The sequence below is a fragment of the Protopterus annectens genome, chromosome 11.part0 (assembly GCF_019279795.1).
Source record: "Protopterus annectens isolate FY-2018-M chromosome 11.part0, PAN1.0, whole genome shotgun sequence".
NCBI classification, from domain to species: Eukaryota; Metazoa; Chordata; order Ceratodontiformes; family Protopteridae; genus Protopterus; species Protopterus annectens.
This window is the reverse complement of record NC_056745.1, coordinates 82,134,297-82,156,795: the sequence shown is the minus strand read 5'-3', so window position 1 is coordinate 82,156,795 and position 22,499 is coordinate 82,134,297. Positions and strand designations below refer to the sequence as shown.

The 22,499-nt window shown below is 37.8% G+C and overlaps 1 protein-coding gene across 2 annotated transcripts in view; it reads left to right on the top strand.

Moving 5' to 3' along the window:
• The window catches only part of LOC122815179, a 1,312,396-nt gene that overhangs the window by 258,527 nt on the left and 1,031,370 nt on the right, over positions 1-22,499 (top strand). Inside the window, exon 1 of one of the 2 annotated variants that reach the window (XM_044087460.1) lies at positions 20,161-20,854. The exons of the other annotated variant lie outside the window; for it this stretch is intronic. Coding sequence (XP_043943395.1) covers positions 20,780-20,854 — 75 coding nt within the window. The 5' untranslated portion in view covers positions 20,161-20,779. Of the gene's footprint in view, positions 1-20,160; positions 20,855-22,499 lie in introns of those variants that run through there. 2 annotated transcript variants of the gene reach the window in all.

Here is a 22,499-nt window from a genome sequence, read left to right as displayed (position 1 = left end):
ATTTTGATGGTGTGTAATGTCAAGACAGGTAAGTGTGGTTGGGTGGGTGGTGATAGTGTTTGTGTGTGTGTGTATGTGGGTTAGAGCTAGGGTCAGGAATGAGTAAAGGATAGGTGTCATATGTTTGTGCCTATACATTTTTCTTTTTTGTGGTTACTGTTTGGTTTGGCACTTTTTCTGGTTGATTTGTGGTATCAGTTTGAGATTAAACTGCGTTGCAGGGAGAAGTGAAAGAGCTTAATGGCTAGATGTCTAAAGGAGAAGGAGTAATAAACTAGAAAGTTATAATCATGGATAAAATACCATTTAATTCTATAAATTAAAGTATATACTTCTGAAATCACAGGCAGTTAGAATGAAGTGCAGATTCTGTGAAGCAATTTAAATTTTAACTTATTGCAAGTTGTAGGTATTCTAAGAAAAAAAAATAAAAATAACAGTAAGTAATATTTTTCTTCTGTTGGAGCTGAAAGAGTATCATTTTGTTTTTTCCACCAAAACAGAAGTACTTGGTTTGTACAAATTTAAGTTTCAAGTACCATGGTTAGAAACAGTTTTTCCCTAAGTTACTTTATTATTTATTTATTGCAAAAAAGTTATGACAACCTTGGAGGTAATTATGTAAATACGAAGGAGTGGGGGACTCATCCTTTCCTTACATAAAATAATAATTATGGACAGATATCTGTGGTCTAGCTTTTGATCACATCTTTCTGCATACCGGATGTTTTGGGGAGGGGTTGTAGCTGATTATCACTTCTAGTGTTTATACATAGTCCTTGTAGTCATTGCGGGGGGGGGGGTGAAATATCTCTTTTTCTAGCACACAGCAGACTTAGAGTTGAGTATATTATTAATGGGAATTCAGGGGGGGGGGGTAAAGTCTACTCTGTGATGTATATGAGGATTTCCTCCACATATAAAACATATATTACTCTATTTTAATGTTAGTAGCTGGAGAACATGTAATGTTTTATAGTATGATTATGTTAAAAGTTTTTCTTTGTACTCTTTTGGTGAAGTTGTTTTGGCAAGTGCAGCTTTTAATGCAAGAGTAGCCTGTCAGATATGGTAGATGCAGAAAAAAAGTCATACTTTTAATGAAAACAAATAAAAACAGCAGAATAAAACACCAGGTAAAACAGATAAGTGCTTTCTCTCTAGTCCTGGAACTTCATCAGCTCTAACTAACGCAATGTTTGGGACTATTTAAAGGTACATGATCCACAGCGAGTTTTGGAAAAGTGGTTTTTGAATGATGGCAAATCCCCTGCACCCCTCAATAAGGAGGTCTGCTCCCTCACACCGCCTGGCCTGAAATTTCCTCCTTTCAAGGTTGCACAAACCCAGAGAAAGTGTATTTACAGGCATGGTCTGTGTATTTGAGCTTCTCACACTAAAATACACAGATGAACAGTCAACCCTGAGCAAATGAGCCATGAACAGCTGAACCTCATGCTAGTTAAAGATAACAGGTAATGTGAAGCTATACAAAGGGTAATAGTCCTTGTTCTTAAAGGACATACACCAACTGCACTATAAATCAGACAAGACATATAGTTTGCATATCAATATCACAGTCAACTAACACTCTAAATTACAAACAAATGGGAGTAAACAAGTGCAAATCAACAAACTAAAATGAAAAATCAACCTGTACAAAATTTGTGTTTGAGTTGATTGTTAAAATATACTAAATTAATTGTCCTATAGTAACATGGCTCAAGTACATGTTAAATGTTGTACATCAGCTATATATCATGAATAAAATCTGCAGTTGGCATATCTGACACAGCTTCGAAATCAACAGTTTTGGAAAAATACCAGGTCAGGAACTACACACTAACAATTGTACGCAGTTGCAAAGGTACAAAGCAAGACAACAAATCTAATTAGCAAACATATTAGCATATCATTAATATATGACTACAAAAGTCAATAAACTTGACTTAACAACAACAGAATTTCAACAGCAAACTTATTTCAGAAGAAGTTGAAACTATATTGAAAACCATTTCAAAGTTCCTTTCCTTTCTGTCTCTATTGTACATAGTTTCTTTCCTTCTATTTGTACTCTGCTTGTCATCAGACTAAGTTAAATTTTCTTTATGTATTTGATTTGCTGGAAGGTACTGTTAGAGAGTGAACTGTCAGGCTCAAAAATAAGTGTTCTGATATGTCTGGCTAATGACATCACAACATGTATCAGAACTAATGTACATACATCAACCAATGCAAATGCTTTTTGAAATTTGCAGAAAGCTGATTGGTGGAAAAGATAAATCCAACCTCTCATACCTCAAAGGATATGGTAAGAATATAGTTGTTCTTTAACTACTCTTGAGATGTTTTGGTTACTGTGCAGAAATAATTTTATCTAATCAGTGAAAACCTGCAGAGCGTGTAGTCACAAAATAAGGATTAATGCTGTTAGATTTGAGATCCCAAATTCACAGTGGCTGTCATTTCAAAATTAAAATGTTAATTTTGACAGCAGACAATGTAAACTTTGCTGGCAAATTTAGAAATTGACACTTTAGAGTCTTGGAGGAATTTTCTTTTATGCTAGTGATTATAATGCAAAAAGGAGAGAAAAGGTATTATATACCACCATTAAGTAATTTCATTCTTCAGGACATTTATGTAAATATAAAGCAAGATAATTTCAGTTTGGCGAATAAACTAGATGACTAGGTGATGATTAGAATTTTATTTTCCATCATCAAGAAACTTGTGGACAAGGATGAACAAAATATATATATAAATGAATACAAACTAATATAAATAAATAAAATGATAAGATATAAAGACAATCCCTCAACAGATAAATGCTTGCTACCATATCCAGATGATTCCTACTGGAATAAAAATAAATAAATAAATAAATAAAAATACAGGAGAAGCGAAATCTTGAGCATCACTTTTCTCCTTTAAACTTGTTTTTTTTGCAGAGGGCAAAGCCCTGCTGCACCCTCCCCCCGAATATGGGGGAGGTAAGCCCCAAACACCCATGAACTTATATACTGTATACCAACTCAGAGATTGCCATACCTCAGAGAAAAAGGCATATTCCAAGAAATGGCCATTTCAGGCTTGGTATAGATAAGTCCATTTTTTGGCCATTCAGTCTCCATATTTCTAGACTCACTCAAGTGGGTACCGCCATTTCAATTGGTTACCTAGCCAGCTGGATATCATTCTGGTCATATGGATAACATACTTCCTACAAATACAATAATGCTGCATTATTACATCATTCATAAATGATCTTAACGGGCTTAGAAAAATATTTAAAGCATGTACTATACTGTGTTCAAATATCTGCAGTAGAAATATCAGTGCAGACAGTATGGGAAGGTAAAAAGACTTACCCTTGATGTTCACTAAGAATAATCATTACATTTTCGCCAGACGGTCAACTTCAGTACCGACCATTCCTGTACAAACACTCCTAGAATGTCTATATAAGAGAACTCATATGTTATGAGTTCTGACTACAATTAATTTTGCCTAGACCCAGATTAAGAAGATATACATTTTCATACACTGTGTCTTAAAGCTGAAACATCTCATTCATTTCAGGTTAGCCTTTATAAGAACTTAGGCTTAACTAGTTGTCACAACTACTGGCCACATCTCTCAACTAGATGAACCCTGTAGATAGCTCTTAAATGGCTGGTAAAAAGAGCTGTTCTTAATGTACATTTTTCTGTCATAGTTTTACTTAACTTTACCCTTATACATAACCTGGAATTTTCCTGTGAAATTCAATCAACCAACATTTTGCCATTTAATTCTGCAAGTGTATTGTAGAACTCTTGATTTTTGTAGATGATTTATAAACTCAGGTTGAATATGGAACTGTTCATTTATGGTGAGCATTGTGATGTAGGAGCAGGGGTTTTGGAACCATTAAATCACATGACCAGTGGTCTGGGTCTGAATCAAACTGTTGCCTATCAATGTGATGGAAAACAGAGTCAGGGGTTACACAGCCTGAGACTGTACCACTGCTACTAATGTGATGAGGGGGCAGGAGTTAAGGAGACCCAGTCTGCATCACTACAACCAATGTGATTTGGGGAGAAGGATTAATGATTCCAGGTCAGTATTACAGCCACTAATCTGATGAGGGGGACAGGGAATAAGGAGCCGTTGTCTGCAACACTGCGACCAATGTGATGAGGGGACATGGATTAAGGAGTCTATATTACTGCCACTAATGTGATGAGGGGTGAGGGGTTAAGGAGACCTTGTGTGCACCACTGTGACCAATTTGATGAGGGGACATGGATTAAGGAGTCTGTATTACTGCCACTAATGTGATGAGGGAACAAGGGTTAAGGAGCCCTTGTCACCACCACTGTGACCAATGTGATGAGGAGATATGGATTAAGGAGTCTTTATTACTGCCATTAGTGTGATGAGGGGGCAGGGGTTAGGAAGTGCAGGTCTGTATTACTGGCACCATTGTGATTAGGGGACAGGTGTCAAGGAGTCCCAGTCTAAAACCAGTGCAGCCAATGTGATGAGGAGGCAAGAATCAAGGAGTCCAGGTCTGTATTACTGCCACCAATGTGATGAGAGGGCAGGGGTTAAGGAGCCCCAGACTGCACTGCTGCTACCCAAATGTGTTTGTATGCAAGAGAGTGACTAGCCATAACATCTTATGGCAAATGAGCACTACAGCTTTGAGGTATGACAGTATCCATCACACTGATCACACCCAAAAAAGCATCCATGACACCAATCACACCCAAATAAGCATCTGTCACACTGATCACACCCAAAAAAGCATCCATGACACCAATCACACCCAAATAAAGCATCCATGACACCAATCACACCCAAATAAGCATCTGTCACACTGATCACACCCAAAAAAGCATCCATGACACCAATCACACCCAAATAAGCATCTGTCACACTGATCACACCCAAAAAAGCATCCATGACACCAATCAAAAGCATCCATGACACCAATCACACCCAAATAAGCATCTGTCACACTGATCACACCCAAAAAAGCATCCATGACACCGATCACACCCAAATAAGCATCTGTCACACTGATCACACCCAAATAAGCATTCATCACAAAAATCACATCCAAATAAGCTGTACACTGTCAGTTCTAGAACGAGGTTATAATGACTGGTTTTACCCAGCTCAGTTTCTGAGATTACAACCTCAGAAAAAAGTGAGAAAGTAAAGAAAATGCAATATTCATCTTTTCACTCTGACAAGAAGTTGGCAGTCTTCCAGATTTGATTCTGAGCAACAACCACCAGTGACAAAGAGAAGGTGTCCCATATGAATTCATGTACAATACAGCACATCAGCAGTTCACAGAAAGGAAAATAAAATTATTTTATGCTGTAGTCTCAAGGTCATAGGTGATTGCTGGGCTATTGACCCAAAGGTCTTTATAAGCCTAGCCAAGTGTACCCAATACAATACTAGAGAAACACAATACAAAGGATCTTGCCAAAACTTGAGATCTTAGTTAGCAATAACTGCCCATATCTAGGAGGGTCATAAGTGAAATCTCCCACAGAAATCTATGGTTTCCCATCCAGTCATCCAGGAAACACTTAAACAGGGTAACATATGGGCTCTGTTTGATATCTGTCTCTCCAGCAGGTCCTATTTATGTCACAGGCCAGGTAAAGGTCCCTCGATCGGGTGACCGTTGTCCCATTTGACTTGCAGATGTGCAGCATTTCCATTAGGTTGGGATCCTAGATTTCTCTATAGGCCAGGCATAAGTCTCCTCTAAGTAGGCTGTATACTACTGAGTACAGTGAAGGTGACTTCAGTCTGTCAATGTATGACATGTGCTGGAGACCCTGAATTATCTTGGTTTGAAATCTCTGAGGTCTCTCAAGTTGCTGCAGGTGCCTGGTAAGGTACATACCAAAGGGAGCATTGTATTCAGTTACTGATCTGCTGAGGGTTGAGTACAGTGGAGTCATGACCTTTTCTTGCTCTTGAGGCAATGCCTTTGATAATGTTTTCCTTACCACAGTAGACACATGTTGGTCAAAGTTTAGGCTACAGTCAACTTGCATTCCCAAGTTTCTTACTACTAAGTTGTTACTTTGGGTATTATTATTTGTATGATAGTCTGTAGGGATATTGTTTTTACCAAAGGGAATGATAATGCATGTTTTAGCACTGAGTTTGAGTCCATGGTTTTGGCACCAATCATTGGTTTGTGTAAGTCCCTCTTGATATATATTGGCATTGTTTGGGGAGTCAATGATTGCACCTAATTTGCAGTCATCAGCAAACTTAGTCAGCCACAGCCCCTCTGTTTTGGTCTAGACTTCTGAGAAGTATATTCCAAACAATAGGGGACCCAGCACTCACCCCTGTGGAACCTCGGTTGTCACAGGTTTGCAGATTCAGGTAAAGTCCTGAACTTTGACTGAGTATGATCTGTTTGTGAACACTTAGCAACCTACCTGATGACATAAAGATTGATATTCAACTGAGAGAGTTTATCAATGATGCCCAAATGTGGGATTTTGTTGAAGGCCTTGGCTAAGTGAAAGGTAGGCTGTATGCATAGATTTGCAATCATCTGTGGCTCTGATGATACTTTTGAAGAAGTCCACTAGGTTTAACAGGCATGATCTGCCTCTGACAAAACCAAACTCTGTCGGATCAAGGGTTTGGAGATCACATATATCCTTATTTATCAGGTCCATGATGATTCATTCCATGGCCTTACAGGTAAGGCTGGTAAAGCTCATGAGTCTGTAGTTTGCCAGGATTTGTTGCTGCACTCCCTTTATGAATGGGGATGATGGTTGCTGTTTTCCATTTAGCAAGGACAAAACCAGGCTGTGGTTGAAGACAGTACCTAATGGATTTGCTAAATTATATTTTAGACCATTTAAAATATAACTTGGGATGCCATCCAGTCCCATAGAAGCTGTGTTTTTGGCCTTGGAGAGAGCATTAATGACTTGCTTTTTGGAGATGCAAAGTGGTGGAGATGTACAGGGAATGCTTTGTGTAATGTTTGGAGGAAACAGGGGGTGAAATTTTCACCATATCTGTCAGCTAATAGGTTAGCTATTTTTGCAGGATTAGTGTGGCTGATGCCATCCACAGCTAGTTTACACATGTCTAGATCCTACCTTTTAGGTTACAGACAGTTACAGACATAGCTGAAGAATGCATTATGGTTATCCTTAGCTATGGTTGCTAAATTGTTTTTCGAAGTTTCCCTTAGAGGATTTTACAAGTTGTCTTATTTGTTTGTACATGCAGAGGAGGGTGTTCTTCCAGTGCTGGAACCTCTCTTTTTTATTTTTAGACAGCACATTCTTCCTCTTGTTGTATAACTTATTAATGCTAGAGGTCCACCAGGAAGGCTTGCTTTTTCTTGAGGGTCTTGTTTTGATCCTATCAGGTATAGCAATATCAATACATTTGTATAAGTGATTGTACAGGGCATTTGTGTATACCTTAGTATAGTTGTCACTGCCATCTGGGGGAACAGTAGCTTGGAGATTATTTATGCTATCCCATAGGAGGGTATATAGCTTTGGTGAAATTCTTTAGCCTGATTTCACCTAAGAGGGGTTCAGGTATTATAGCTACTTCAAATGTGACTGATTTGTGATCAGATTTAACCAATGAGGATCCTATTCTTGTGGTGGTGCAATGGTCTCCCATGTTGGTGAGGACCAGGTTGAGAATATTTGAGTCACTTATGGGCTTGCATACTATTTGTTCCAGGGCATTAGTGTTAAAACGTCCAGGAACCTTTGTGTGAGCATGATGGTACTCATATACATTTCTCAATCAATGGAAGAACAGTTAAAATCGCCCATGACTAGAGTGTTTGGTTGTAATTTAATTGTCTCAATTCGGTCCAAATAAGTAGTGTGGGTTTCATGGTTCATTGAAGGGGCTCTACAGCTAATGATGACTTGAAGGGGGGGGGGTCTTACTCACAGTTAGTTGAACTTGGAGTAACTCCATGGAGTTTTCCTGTCTAACCAGTCTAGAGGTGTATTTATCTTTAATGAAGATAGATACCCCTCCTATTTTGATTCTCACATGTTCATTTTGTGGTCTGAATGTGTGGAAGGCATTGCAGCCTTGCAAGGCTGGGGTACTCTCTGTGGGCTTGAACCAGGTTTCTGTGATTGCACATATGTCAACATTCTCCAGGGAGAGGAGCACTTACAGAGAGTGCAGTTTCTGATTTAAACTCCTAGTTTTTTTAAGCATAACCTTTAATTTATTTGTGAGTGACATTTTCATGTTGGAAATTTTGTTCTTGAGACCTTGCCTAAAAAAGGCACTATGGGGGAGGCAAGTGCCTTAGCCAGTAACCAAAAGCCTAGAGATAACAGGTGAAAGACCATTTATGGCAAAGCAGCATGTTCTATTAGCCATGTCAGTCCAGGCTGATAGGAATTGGATCCCCTTAGAATGATACCAGAAACTAAGCCAAGTGTTGAAGTTAATTATTTTTTGTTTATATTGTGGTATCATCCTAGGTGAGGGTATGCTGCTCAAGGCTATGGACATACCTGCCTGGGACGCATATTCAGAGAGCTCAATCATGCCTCTATTCATATAGTCCAGTGAGGTATGTCTCAAGTCATTCACACCAACATGAACTATGCCAGAGTCATAATGGTACTTTTTGTTGAGAGACTTGAGTGCATGTGTGATCTGATGGATCCTGGCACCCGATAGACAGCTGACTGTAACCTTCTCCTTGTCCAGAATGGTGAGTGGGACATCTGTGTGTCTCACAATGAAGTCACCTATGACTAAAACATTTGGTTTAGATATGCTTTGCTTTAGGGGCTTACTTGGTAAGACACTGATGCTTGTGTTTTTATGTGTATTGAGTGCTGTAGGTGCTGTATTAGGTGTAACATGTTTGTGTTTGGAAAGTCTCTGGTGTTTAGGTAGGTTTCTGGTGAGTATCTCCGTGTATGATGGTTTTTGTGTTGAGTGCATAGTTTGCGAAGGAGGTGTAGTAACTGAGCTGACAACGTGCTCAGTGTTACTGTTCTGTGCATGAGAGAGCAATGATTCTGGATTCTTAGAGTAGATGCATCTCTCACAAATTGTACTTGGGGTGATTTAGCAGTAGAGAGTTGTCAGTGTATATGAGGCAGTTACTATACTGCCTCAGGATACCCATGTCAATCAGGCTGATAGCAGAAATGGAGGGAAAGTGACCATCCATAACGTTAAGTTAAATCATGTTTTTACACTGGGGAGAGAAAATGGAGGGGTGTGGTATAACTGGGTGCTCTAAGAGGGGTCTATACTAATGGGGTGCTATATAAAGGGTCTATATTAGTGGGGCTTCTCTAAATGGTATGAGACTATTGTAGATTTCATGGTTTTGGGACTGCTTAAGGGGTAAAAGTGCCAATGAGGTGCTCTTTGAGCAACTAAGAGCAATTTAATCACTTCTTGGATGGATCATGGGCAGCTACTATGAGAAAATGTATCTACTGAAGTTTTTGCATCTATAACCGCCAGTGGTTTGCCTCACTGCACTGTAGTGCGCAATGGTGCAAGGTGGTACGCTACACATAAACAGATGAATACAGCAGTGGCTGGTTACCTAACTCTGTGGAGTTGTGTTAAAACAAGTGCAAACCCATGCAAATGCACTTATGTAACAACAGTGAGCACACTGAATTAAACAATTTAATCTATAAAAAAGCTCAAAACTGAGCCCTTTGGCAGCAACCATCAATCAGATGAGTCCTAACTGTACTCTCCTGCCACAAGGGTGGAAGAGGGCCCTTTTCAGTAAAAGAAAGCCTGGTTTAGTGTTCAATTTAACAAACAGAACCAGATTCAGCAGGTCTGAATCTAGTCTATGCCACAGCAGACAAAACTGCAACAAATCAGCAAGAACATTAAAAAACAGCAATATAACAAAATACAGTTTAAAAGTGCAAAATACAGTATAAAATTGTATAAAATTGTACTTATGACTGAAAAAAGCTCTAACTGCATCTGTAGTTGTTATTTCAAATATGTATGGTAAATGATGGAATCTCAAGATGTAAAGTCCAACAAATCTATAATCCTGGAATCCTGATTTAACTTCCTCTGTCAGGATTCTTAAAGTCCGAGAAAATAGTCTCAAGCAAACAGAAAGGAAAGGACAGCAGTAGATCTGATATAGTACACTTCACAGAGGTTAGAGATAGTTAAAAAAACTAATGTAAATATGTGTAAATATTGTAAATAGTTCTTTAATAGATAGTACTGACTTATGTTTCATTAGATTCTCAACATCAGTTAGGCAGTTAATGTATTTGAGCAGCATCAAATTATATCATAACAGCTTAATGTGAAACAAGGTTTATCAATCTGAACTTTCTTCATATTATAGTTTAATTTTGTCTCTTTGTAATTTTGTTATCAGAATGCCTATACATGTACTAGTAGTCCACAATAAGAATTGTATTGTGTATTTTACTCTATATGCCTGTGAACTGAAATTGAAATAAAATAAAAATTAATTTAAAAAAAAAAAACAAACAAACAGAATCTCTTGTTCCTTTGGAAACAAAGTGCAGAATGCTCTTACAGTACTGTTGTGTGATGATGTAATTCATGCTGTAGAGGAAACAGTGAGCATAGCAACCATAAATAAGTTTGTACCATTAAAAGAAAATGATTCTACATTCTACACATCTCATGAAATATACTATTTACTTTTTTTTAAATCCAAGACAAATTATGTTATAGGAAAAGCTTGAGTGGATGTACAACATATGAATAAGTTAAGCAAACAAACAAACCAAAGACAAATACATAGTTTTGCAGCGTTTGACCCCTGGCACAGTTAGAGTTTCACTTTTTAAAGATTTGTTTTTGTCTAAATAATATTCCTGACATTTTCTGTTTGTTTGTTGTTATACCTATTCTTGTGCATATGTCATGAATGTGTATGCACATGTGTAGGATGGACAAATTGAAATGGAAACTAAAAATGCCACATTTTCAAGTGCCCAAAGTGAGATATTTTTAGAGCTTTGTGATTTTGCTGGATGGACTATATCCACAACAATTACAAAGGACTGGCATTCATTTTTTTGCCAAGAGAAAAGTTCAGTCTTGTACTGTTTGTTTCTGTTGTTTATTATCCCATCAAGGTATTTCAGATACAAAAAATTGCTTTATGCAGCTGTTAGGGGAAATTTGTAAAATGCATTCTGTACTAAATTCCTGGGACATCTGCCTTTGCTTTCATGTTTTATTGCAGGATGCAGCTGCAGAAACAGGGACTGTCCTGCATAATATGGGACGGGTGGAAACCCTGAAGGAAATATTACTACATGCCATGCAGTTTGCACACAGCAAAGTCCTGCTTCATGCAGCTAATGCACACTTCTCATGACTGATTTATCTGGCTACAGTTTTCTCAGGTTCCAATGTGATATCCATGCAGGGGAATTTGAGGTGGTGGTATATCATTGTTTATGGAAAGTCTGACTGTGGGGGTAGTACAAGTAGTCAGAAAATATATGAGAATTTTCCCCATAATTTTTATAGTATAGTATGTAACTTCACAGTAAATTGGAGTATGTAGAATTGCCTAGCCGCATTTGTTATTGTTATATCAGTTTTTAGCACCAGGTTGTATTTCTTTTTGAACAGCATGATTCTGAATCACTTAACTCAGAATACATGGGCTTGGAAAGAGTTTGCGATGTTAACTCTCACTCAGGGATTATAAAATAGTTCTTGATTTATGAGCAAACAATAATAGCATAATTGCTAATAAATAATTACTATATACATTAACTTTTATCCTGATATATTAGAGTCCAAGGTGTTTATTAACTTTTTTGTTATGCATACATATTCTTTGGTCACGTATACATAATTTTTAATTTTTAATTGTTAATTTTTAATTTTTAATTTTTAATTTTTAATTTTTAATTGTTCATTTATATGTGAGCAGTTGAGTTTGAATTTCATATATTTTTATTATATTGCATTTACTATCAAGATATTTATTCTATACATTTACCATTATTATTTTTATCTTACTTATAAATGTTTATTATTTTTATTTTTATCTTACGTATAAATGTTTATAATATTCATGATATTTTATAACATAAACATCTTATTTTACTATATAATAATTTTTTACGACATTTATATTATATTCACTACCTTTCTCATATTACTCAATAAATTCATTATGCTTAAACATATTCATATTATATATATTTACTATATTCATATATTTATAATATTTATAATATTTATAATATTTAAAAATATATTTAAAACATGTATATATTTAACATTTTCATGGATTGATTCGAGTCCTAATAGATAAAATAATGTGACTAAGAATATAATGCACATTGGTTTCAAATATTGTATATACAAATATGTCTCACTTATTAAGAAATTATGTGTGCTTTACATACACTTGTCAGTTTCAAGAGCTGACTAATAATAAAATAAAATTTATAACATGCATCTTAATTTATTCAGTATGAATATGCAAGTAGTTACAGTAAATAGGGCAGATAGGTTTTCTACATAATGAGTTTAACTTTCTTGAATGCAGTTTATTTTATGTTATTTTATCATTTGTTGTCGTTTCCTTTAATCATGACGATTTTACCCTGACTGCAGTTTCTCTTCAAAGATGCAATAATTACCCAGGTTATGAGTTTATTTTAGTGGTTTAGACTAATAATTATGACAAGGGCAGTGTATATTGTATAAATTTGCTAGCTCACTAATGATGCTTTAGACACAGACATTGACATAGATTATGTCTAACCTATAGACTAAAAGTCTCAGAATGTTTTTTTAATATGTTTTAATATGCTTTTAACTTGTTTAGTGATACATAGAATTAGTTTTGTTAGAGTTTAAGAAATGTTTCTTGCATACCAAACCAATCCATTCATTGATTAATTGGACAATGAATTCACAGTTTAGTTAATTAACTAATTGATTGTTTGATTATCTCATTATTGAGAAGTCTTTTAGTATATATACAACACCTGTAAATGCATTTTTTATGGACCTGAAGAAGCATGCTTTATGTACGCGAAAGCGCTTGTCCTTGATTATTAAACTTTTCCATTTATTGTGGTGGTCTGTTTCCAGTGTGTCTATACTTTATTCTGCATTTCGTTTTTTGGAACAGACCTTCAGGAAACAGCATTACTGTGTTTTTCTTCATCTGCATTCATTTTTTTGCCAAGAGAAAAGTTCAGTCTTGTGCTGTTTGTTTCTGTTGTTTATTATCCCATCAAGGTATTTCAGATACAAAGAATTGCTTTATGCAGCTGTTAGTGGAAATTTGTAAAATGCATTCTGTACTAAATTCCTGGGACATCTGCCTTTGCTTTCATGTTTTATTGCAGGATGCAGCTGCAGAAACAGGGACTGTCCTGCATAATATGGGACAGGTGGAAACCCTGAAGGAAATATTACTACATGCCATGCAGTTTGCACACAGCAAAGTCCTGCTTCATGCAGCTAATGCACACTTCTCATGACTGATTTATCTGGCTACAGTTTTCTCAGGTTCCAATGTGATATCCATGCAGGGGAATTTGAGGCGGTGGTATATTATTGTTTATGGAAAGTCTGACTGTGGGGGTAGTACAAGTAGTCAGAAAATATATGAGAATTTTCCCCATAATTTTTATAGTATAGTATGTAACTTCACAGTAAATTGGAGTATGTAGAATTGCCTAGCCGCATTTGTTATTGTTATATCAGTTTTTAGCACCAGGTTGTATTTCTTTTTGAACAGCATGATTCTGAATCACTTAACTCAGAATACATGGGCTTGGAAAGAGTTTGTGATGTTAACTCTCACTCAGGGATTATAAAATAGTTCTTGATTTATGAGCAAACAATAATAGCATAATTGCTACCCATTGTAAATTAGTATGTAAAGGGTTCAAAGGCCCTGAAATTAATTTGATTGTTTGCTAGGCTAATAATTGATATATGCATTGTGCTTATTAATTTTATGACTCTTTAATAGGTAACCAAATCTCCAAGTAACTCAGAATGTGTTATGTTGTCACTTTATGCCTTTTTTGATAGTTTTTATGCATATGTTCTGTGCAATCAGTCATTTCAGTTTTAATGTGAGGATATGTATTAGCCTATCCTTTGGAAATAAAAAATGTAGTTATTATCTGAACAGTAGACAGTCAGGGTTTAAAAATGCAGGGTGAAATTAAAAGCCTGGGAGCTGTTACAGATAAAAGGCTGTATCTTAGCCATCATTTAGTGACAGTTATTAGAAAAATAATTTGGGTAATAGTTTTGATCCTTTTTAGCACATAATATTATCAGTCCTCATTCCTCTTTAGAAGGCACCTGTCCTTGAATTTTAGATTTGCCTTCAACATGCACTTAACTAAACATCCTATCTGTTTAGAAAGGGTGCAAAGATACCTTGCCAAAATAATAAATGAGTCCAAAGACTTAAGTAACATAGAACACCTTAGAATATTCTGTCTATATTTAGTGTCTTAACATTTAATTGAAGAGACCTCAGTTAAGGTGTTAAGATTACCTGTAACTCAGACTGTCTCAGTCACTATAAATAACCTGCAATTTAGTCTCACAACCATTAAGAGCTGGCCAATGCCCATGCTTAGGCTGTACTTCCTTCCTCATGGAGGGCTAAGCCCCTCAGTCCAAGGGTACATTTGTACATTTGTGGGTACCCTTCCAATCATCCAGGTTTTTCAAGGATGATAATGTGTCACAACTTTATTCCAGAGATGGGGAAGTGCTGCATAATGAATCTACCGCACCACTGCATTTTATTTACCTGCTGGGGAAGATTAAGTTCCTAGTTTTGGAGTTTGTTAGACTTTGAAGATGCAACAGATCAACTACTGTAAGTCTGTAATCACTAAGCAAGCAAGGCTTAGATCTCTCCTCGCAAGTCTATAAATGCAGATTTAATAGATAGAGTTTCTAACTTATCATGACAACTCAGGGTCTTTAAGCCTGTAACCTTTTTAGTTAGAAACCTTTGAAGTTTCTTTGTGTGTTTGATGTGTCTGGTGTGGTATGTCCTGAACAGGGTACTGTACTCAATGATTAGTCAATTCAATGATGGATATAAGGGAATGAAGACTTGCCTCAATCTGAATGCTATACCCTTAGCTATCAGTTGTGTTAATAGTAGAAAGTTCTTACTTCAGTTGTTATATGCTTTTTTTTATTTGGTTCCCTTTTGCTTCATTCTTTCCAGCTTACCCTTGTCCCTTCATCCCCACATCCATAACAGGGCCTACCAGCCTCTCATATAGCCTCAGAACTAACACCATTCTAAGGTTGGGGCCAGCATGGAACCTAAGGCCATCCTGGGGTGAGAGGTCATGATGTCTGCTTTCACTGGGGAATTTTTGTGAATTACCCCTTGATCCCCCATGATTCACCCTTTACATCTGAGGTCAATTCTCCATTATGCCCTATGTTAGAAGTATAAGTGTTCTAGTTAATTGAGGGGTAGTTGGAGTCTCCCAAAATAATGAATTTCTTGTTAGGGACTTCTTCAAATACTTTTTAGAATCTAACACGATCATCATGCAGAAATGGAGGGTGCTCTGTAACAGGCAATATGTTGGTAGTTTGTCTTCTTTAGAGTGATCTGGAGTTCTATGAGTTTTATTTGGGGGTGTCTGGGAATTTGCATGGCAGTGTTACGATCCTTGACAAATATGGAGACACCACTGCAGTTGCCATCAGGCCTGAAGGCAAGGCAGGTGCAAAAACCATGTTTGAAAGGAGTATCTTCTTTGCATTTAAACCAAGTCTCAATAATTACACAAACATGGATGCATTCAGATGCATGAGGGCCACAACACTGGACAACATCTTGTCAAGATATCTGGCATTGAGAATAGCCACTTTAATGTGGTTCAGTTTGAGGTTTGATGTATTTGCTACACTGGAATGTCCCTTAACTGGATCTCCAAAGGTTTTGGCCAGTATACAATGATAGATGCAGGCCATTCACTGTGAAGACGGTCAGTAAATAATGTGGGAAGAAATAGTAAGGGAATTGTTATGGCTAGGCTTGTATAGGCCCTAGGTCTGATAGCCTAGTACCAACTTATGAACCTATGAACCTATGAATCTCATCCTGGGCTGACACATATTCGTTTCTCCTAGAATGTCACCAATTACTCATTAGGTTGTTCAAGCCAGTTATCTATTCCTTGTGCCTAGACACATGGACTGAAAGTTCTGACATGTCTGTCTTGCATGTCTTTTATGGTTTTGCATCTTATATCATTCACCCACTCATGGACCACCAATATGTCATTGTCATATTTGCTCAGATTAAGGATCATTAGGGCCATAGCTATATAAGAGCTCCAGGCACCTGAAAGGTAATAGACAATAACTTTATCTTTGTCAAGCTTTGTGAGTGGAGAATATATACCTAATGACTGAGTCGCCAACCATTGTCATTTTTGTTAGTAGAGTGGTTAGGAGTAATAGACTGGAAAGTAATCTAACTGTTGCTCACTTGCTGTTACAGTTGTACATGAGAGAGTTGATGTGGTAGATTTCTACTGAGGTGTTTGGTGAGGTACATACAGAAGGAAGTGTTGCACTCTGTTAGTGGGCTGATGAGGGATGAGTACAGGGGAGCTATAACATCCTTAGCTCTGGATGCAATACCCTTACTTATGTGCAACAAAGAAGGCCTTCCATACCACTGTGGACACACGGTGATTGAAGTTAAGGTTGCTATTAACCTGTGTTCCCAAATCTCTCACCACAGGGTTTGAGCTAAGGGGAAGGTACTGTTAATCTTGTAATTAGTAGAGATCTCTCCTTTGCATAAATGTTTTTGCATTTAGTTTAAGTCCATGGCTTTGGCACCAGTCATTTGTCTGTGTAAGCCCTTTCTGTAGTATGCCACTATCATCCGGGGACTCAATGATTGCATCCAGTTTGCAGTCATTGGCGAACTTGGTAAGCCACAAGCCGTCTATTTTTGCCTGGACATCTGAGAAATAGATTCCAAACAGTAGGGGGCCCAGCACAGATTCTTGTGGTACACCAATGGTAACTGGTCTGCTGGTATCTTTGACTGTATGAGTTCTGTCGGTGAGCTAGTTGGCTACCCATTTAGTGCATTATGGTTTAAGTCCCAGCTGGACGAGTTTCTCAATGATACCTGAGTGGGGATTGTGTCAAAAGCCTTGGCTAAGTCATGATAGGCTGTATGTACTGTTTTGCCTTCATCCAGGGCTTTTGTGACATTCTTGAGGAAGTCCACCAGTTTTAATAAACATGATCTACTCTTAATGAAGCCAAATTGGGTTGGGTCAAGACTTTGAAGGCCACCTATGTCTTTGTTGATAAGGTCCATGATGATTATCTCCATGACCTTGCAGATAAGGCTGGTTAGGCTTATGGGTCTTTAGTTCCATGGGTTGGTTGATGGAGCCCATTTGCGCAAGGGAATAACTCTAGCTGTTTTCCACTCTGCTGGGACAAAGCCAGTACTTAGACTGTGGTTGAAGAGACTGCCAAGAGGTTCCTCTAGGTCCTGTTTTAGACCATTTAGTAGGCAGCCTGAGATGTTATCTGGTTTCATAGAAGCTGTTTATTTGCCCGTGAAGTGTGGTTATGACCTGCACTTTGGAGATACAGGGGGGGTGACGTTTGTGCCAAATCTGTCTGCTAGCAGGTTGGCAATGTCCTGAGGGTCAGTATGAGTGATACCGTCTACTACTAGTTCGGCACAAAGCTGAGTCTTACCTTTTTAGATTTCTGATGTAGCTAAAGAATATCTTGTGATTATCCTTAGCTAGACATGCTAGTTTAGCTTTGTAATTGGCTTTAGCGGACCTTACAAGATATATAATTTGCTTGTTCAAGCTGCGGAGGGTGTCCTTCCTCTGCTCAATCAGTTCCTTCTTGTGGCTTTTTTTTTTCTGAGGACCTTGTTTTCATCCATTCAAGTTTATTCTATAGTATTCTATACATTTGTACAGATGTTTATACAGGTCATTTGTGTACACCTCTGTATAAGAGTCATTGTTGACAGGGGTAGCAAGGGATTTGAAACTGTTTATTCCATCACTTAGGAGGCTATAGTTTTCTTTGGAGAAATTTTTCATCCTTTTTGCATTTGGGGGGGGGTAGGTATGATCATTACTTCAAACGAGACTTATTTATGATCAGACTTTATCAGGGAGGACAACACAGGGGATAGTGCAGAGATCCCCTATGTTGATAAGTACTAAGTCTAGGACATTTGAGCCCCTTGTGGGGGTGCAGACTATCTGTTCCAGAGCATTTGTATTAACAAAGTCCAGGAACCTTAGGGTGAGTGTGCTTGTGCTCATATATGACTCCAAATCGATGGAAGGATAGTTGAAATCACCCACGATCAAGGTGTGTGGTTGTATAGTCAGTGACTCAAGTAGGTCTAGGTCAGACCTCTCAACCATACTGAATTTCTCAGTTTTTACCGGTTTTGAGGTCCAAATTAATGGGGTGCCATGATTCCCAGTGGCACCCCTTCATTTCTGATTTTCCCGGCATTTTTTAAACTTTTTTCATTTTCACCTTTTTTTTAACTGACGTCATTGTGCGGAGGCATGCGCAGTGATGTCAGCTATGTGAGCAGCCTGCCAGCCTGTTGGATACTCGGATTTCAGCTGAAGAGGCAGGCCGGAGGCTGCTCGTACTGTCAAAGTCAAAACAATCATCACAACAACATACATTATCATTTATCAATCATGCACACCCCTGTTTACCCTGTAGGCCACTTAAAACAAGAGAAAATGCATTTTGCATTACATGATATACAGTTACACAGTACACACACTTTTACACACTCAGAACTCACTCTCTCATCAATCATCATCACACCTGTGACCCATGCCGTCCCTTCCAATTCCAAAATAAATGGAATGCTTGCAGAATTCAGAAATAAAATCCTTTTCTTTTCACCCCCAGGCAGCTCAGCTCATATTAGAGAAGAATTCCTTCCTACCTAATCTAATCATTCATTAACAGCAAGCATTAGGAGGATTCGTCGCTCATCTCGACTCTTTAAAAGGCAGCTAACATGCTGGAAAGAAATGTTACTCTATCACTCTGTCTGTCTCAGTTATGGCAATGACAAAATTAGTATTGGGAGTGGGTCGGGAACAAAAGAAGAAAAGTGTGAGTGAGTCTCTTTGACTGCCGTCTCGGTCTCTGCCCTGCCACCCGTGACCGTGAGTGCTCACTAAGTGACTGTTTACAAAACTTTACACACATTAAAACTTAATTACCCAGGCCAGGGCCCAATCATAGTTGTATTACGCCCTTCCGAGTTCCCAGTATACTTAAATTATTTCTAATCTATCTGACTACATGTGCCCTGCCCTGCCATTGTGCCTGACAGGCTGCCTGCATGCATATAATTGACTGATGTGATGCCACGTTATGCGTAGTACAGTGTAGTTGCTGGGTGGGAATGGATAACACTAACACTCTCAGAATCTTTCAGATCCCCATTCCCCACTGAACTTTTTTTCTTGCCTGTAGGCTGTAGCTGTAGTGTCAGCCTTTTTCGCTCTGCTGCTCTGCTTTTGGCCAGGCTAAGGCTTTGAATGAAAGAAACAAACCATCATTTCCAAATGGCTTGCATGTTTTGTTTTTTATTCTGTCTGAAGTGGGACTCAGAGGAGTAAAGATTAAAGAACATGTGAAAAAATTATTTAAATATATCTATTCTGCATTTCTTTAGGGATATGAGTGCATTTAAAAAGTAATTCTTTGGTTGAGGGTGAAGTGGTGAAGAGAAGACTATTCCTGATATTAAATTGATTTTATATATGCTTTCAATTGCTTTGACAACTTCAGTTCTGCATTCTGTAGTCTACTCTGCACTCATGAATGATCTGAGCCTATCTGACCCCACCCCTTACAGCAGGTTGCAGCGTGCGAGATGTGTGATGAGTGACGAGTCCCCATGTGCACTGCAGCTGCTAAAATGTAAATAAACAAAGTAACTTACTACTTTATTTACATTTTAGCAGCAGCAGGCGCAGGCCAGCAGCAGCGCACATAATGACTTGCCTCTCAATCATACGTCTAGCACGCTGCAACCTGCCTGTAGCCTAGGGGATAAAGAGAGGGGGGCAGGCTGGCTTGGGAGTTGGGACAGATGACGAGACAGAAGAAGAAGAGCTAGAAGAGTTAGAGAAGCCTGGCCTGCCTGAGAGCATTTGATTGACATCAAGCAAACACCAGTGACAGTCCAGCTGCAGCACCATTTAAATTTTGAAAATTTATTTGATTTAAAAGGTGTGTGGGCCAGCGCAACTGATAGAAGTGAAGTCAGAAGAAGACAGTGATTTTTTTTTTAATTTAAAAAAATGTTTTTTTTTGTTCATTCATTGCTTGGCTATTGGCTTGCAAGTTGCAATTGTTGTACAAATGCCATACAGCATAATTGGCAACATTGGTTCAGTCGGTTCTGGTTGACATGGGGATTGGGGAAGTTGCTGGCAAACTTGGACACTAGTGCCAGCAGGCAAGCATTGGCACTTGGCTTGCTTGCATGCAAAAGTGAAGGGCACTGCCACTGATTGAGAGTCTCTCTCTCTCTCTGGGCAAACCAAACAAACAGTCTAATGTTCTCAGACTTGGAGTTGTGTGGTGGTGAGGGAAATTAATTATCCAGACCTGGTCCAAGAAAGTCGGTCATCATTCATCATCATCATCATCATCTTTCTTCATCATGAAAACATTTATTTTTTCTGCAGCAGCTGCTGCTTCTTCCCCCGGCTCCTCCTGCACCTCCAAACACCAGCAGGTAAATAAAAAATAAAGATAAAGAAAAATGGTGTATATTTTTTTTTACTTAAAAAGTTTAAGTAATTTTTCAGTCATCATAATAACTAAACTCAGTGAAGTAGTCTGACTCTGATATATTATACCTACTGGACAAGTGCTGCAGGGAGAAAGCACACACATATCATTTGCTGCAATGTTGATGTTGTATTTATTTTGGATTCTATTCTCATTTTTGTCACTCACGTTATATTACATCACACCATATTAGCCACTTTTCTTCTATTTTTTATTTTACCGGATGTGACCACCTTTGCATCTGCATGTGAGTTTTCTGTTTTTTTTTTTTTTTATGGATGATAAATAAATGGAATTATAAATAAGCACGGACTTGGTTGGAATTTGATTTATATAATTACAGTTTGTTGTTTCATAGACTGCAGATGGTACATTGCAGTATTTGCAAATTGATTCAGAAGAAGCAGATGGAAGTCTTTAAGTAAATTTCTAGTCTAAAATGTATAGCTTCTGGGAGTAGGAATGATTAAAGCTGTTGTTGTGGCTGTAAATGTGAACTTTCCAGACATTACTCGTTAGAAAGTATGATTAGAGACCTGAGGGTCTAGTTAAAAAAAAACTGAATGAGTGAGTGAGTTTACTTCATTGAATTAGTGGTGAAACTTGAAACACACTGGTGGCAATAATAGAGTAAACTAGTTATAAACTGTTTTGTTATAGCTGAGCAGTGGCACAGATATTTTTGGCTTCCAAAAAGATGGTTGGAGACATGATGTTGCTCTTGTAGTGACTGTTCATTGGTCCCTTTGATTAGTGATGGGGCATGCTGTAGTTAAGGCAGACAAGTCAGACTGATTCTAGCACTGTAGCATTGTTCAACTACCCTACTGTTAATTGCTGGGCTTTGACAATTGCAGCTTTGAGTTGTTCTTTGTATATTGTCCATTATGGCCACTATTATAACAAAACTGAAACAATTATAATTTAGCAGCTTCATATTAAATTCTGGAGCTTTCTTTGAATTGTAAGAGGTGTTCTTTGCTAGCTTCTTTCAAAATATATTTTGTTGCTTACTTTTATGAAACCTACTCACAAAAAGTAATAGCAGATGACATATGACAGAACAAGAAGTTGGCAAGCACATAGTGAACCTAGGCTTAGCTATGATGGATGCAAGGCTTAAAGCTTTATTTATAAGGCAGCAGTGATGCAACATGCCCACTTTTAAAGATGTTCCAGCCAAGATTGTCTGAACTGTATTTTATTTTGAGTTTATCGGGTTTTTAATAGGGCATCCTGGTGTACTGAAAAATAAACAAAATAGAAATATTGTGTTTTGTAAACTGCCCAATTCTTATGAAAAGCTACACACACACTTGCCTACCTTCGAAAACAAAAGTGTTTCAGAGATACTTAGACCTTTAGTGACATGAATTTTATTAATTCCGTCATTCTTCTCAGCATTGCAGAAGGTCATGTTATTTCTTTGCAGCTGGCTAGTGTTTAGAATGCACACATCTGCATTTCCAAGGCAGGAACTGAGATTGAAGGCTGAATGTATGTATTCTGAACTAGCTGTTGTTGTGTTGGAGAGACAGTGCAAAATAAATCAACAAAGAAGGACAAGTAAGTGTGGGCAGTGCACTAGG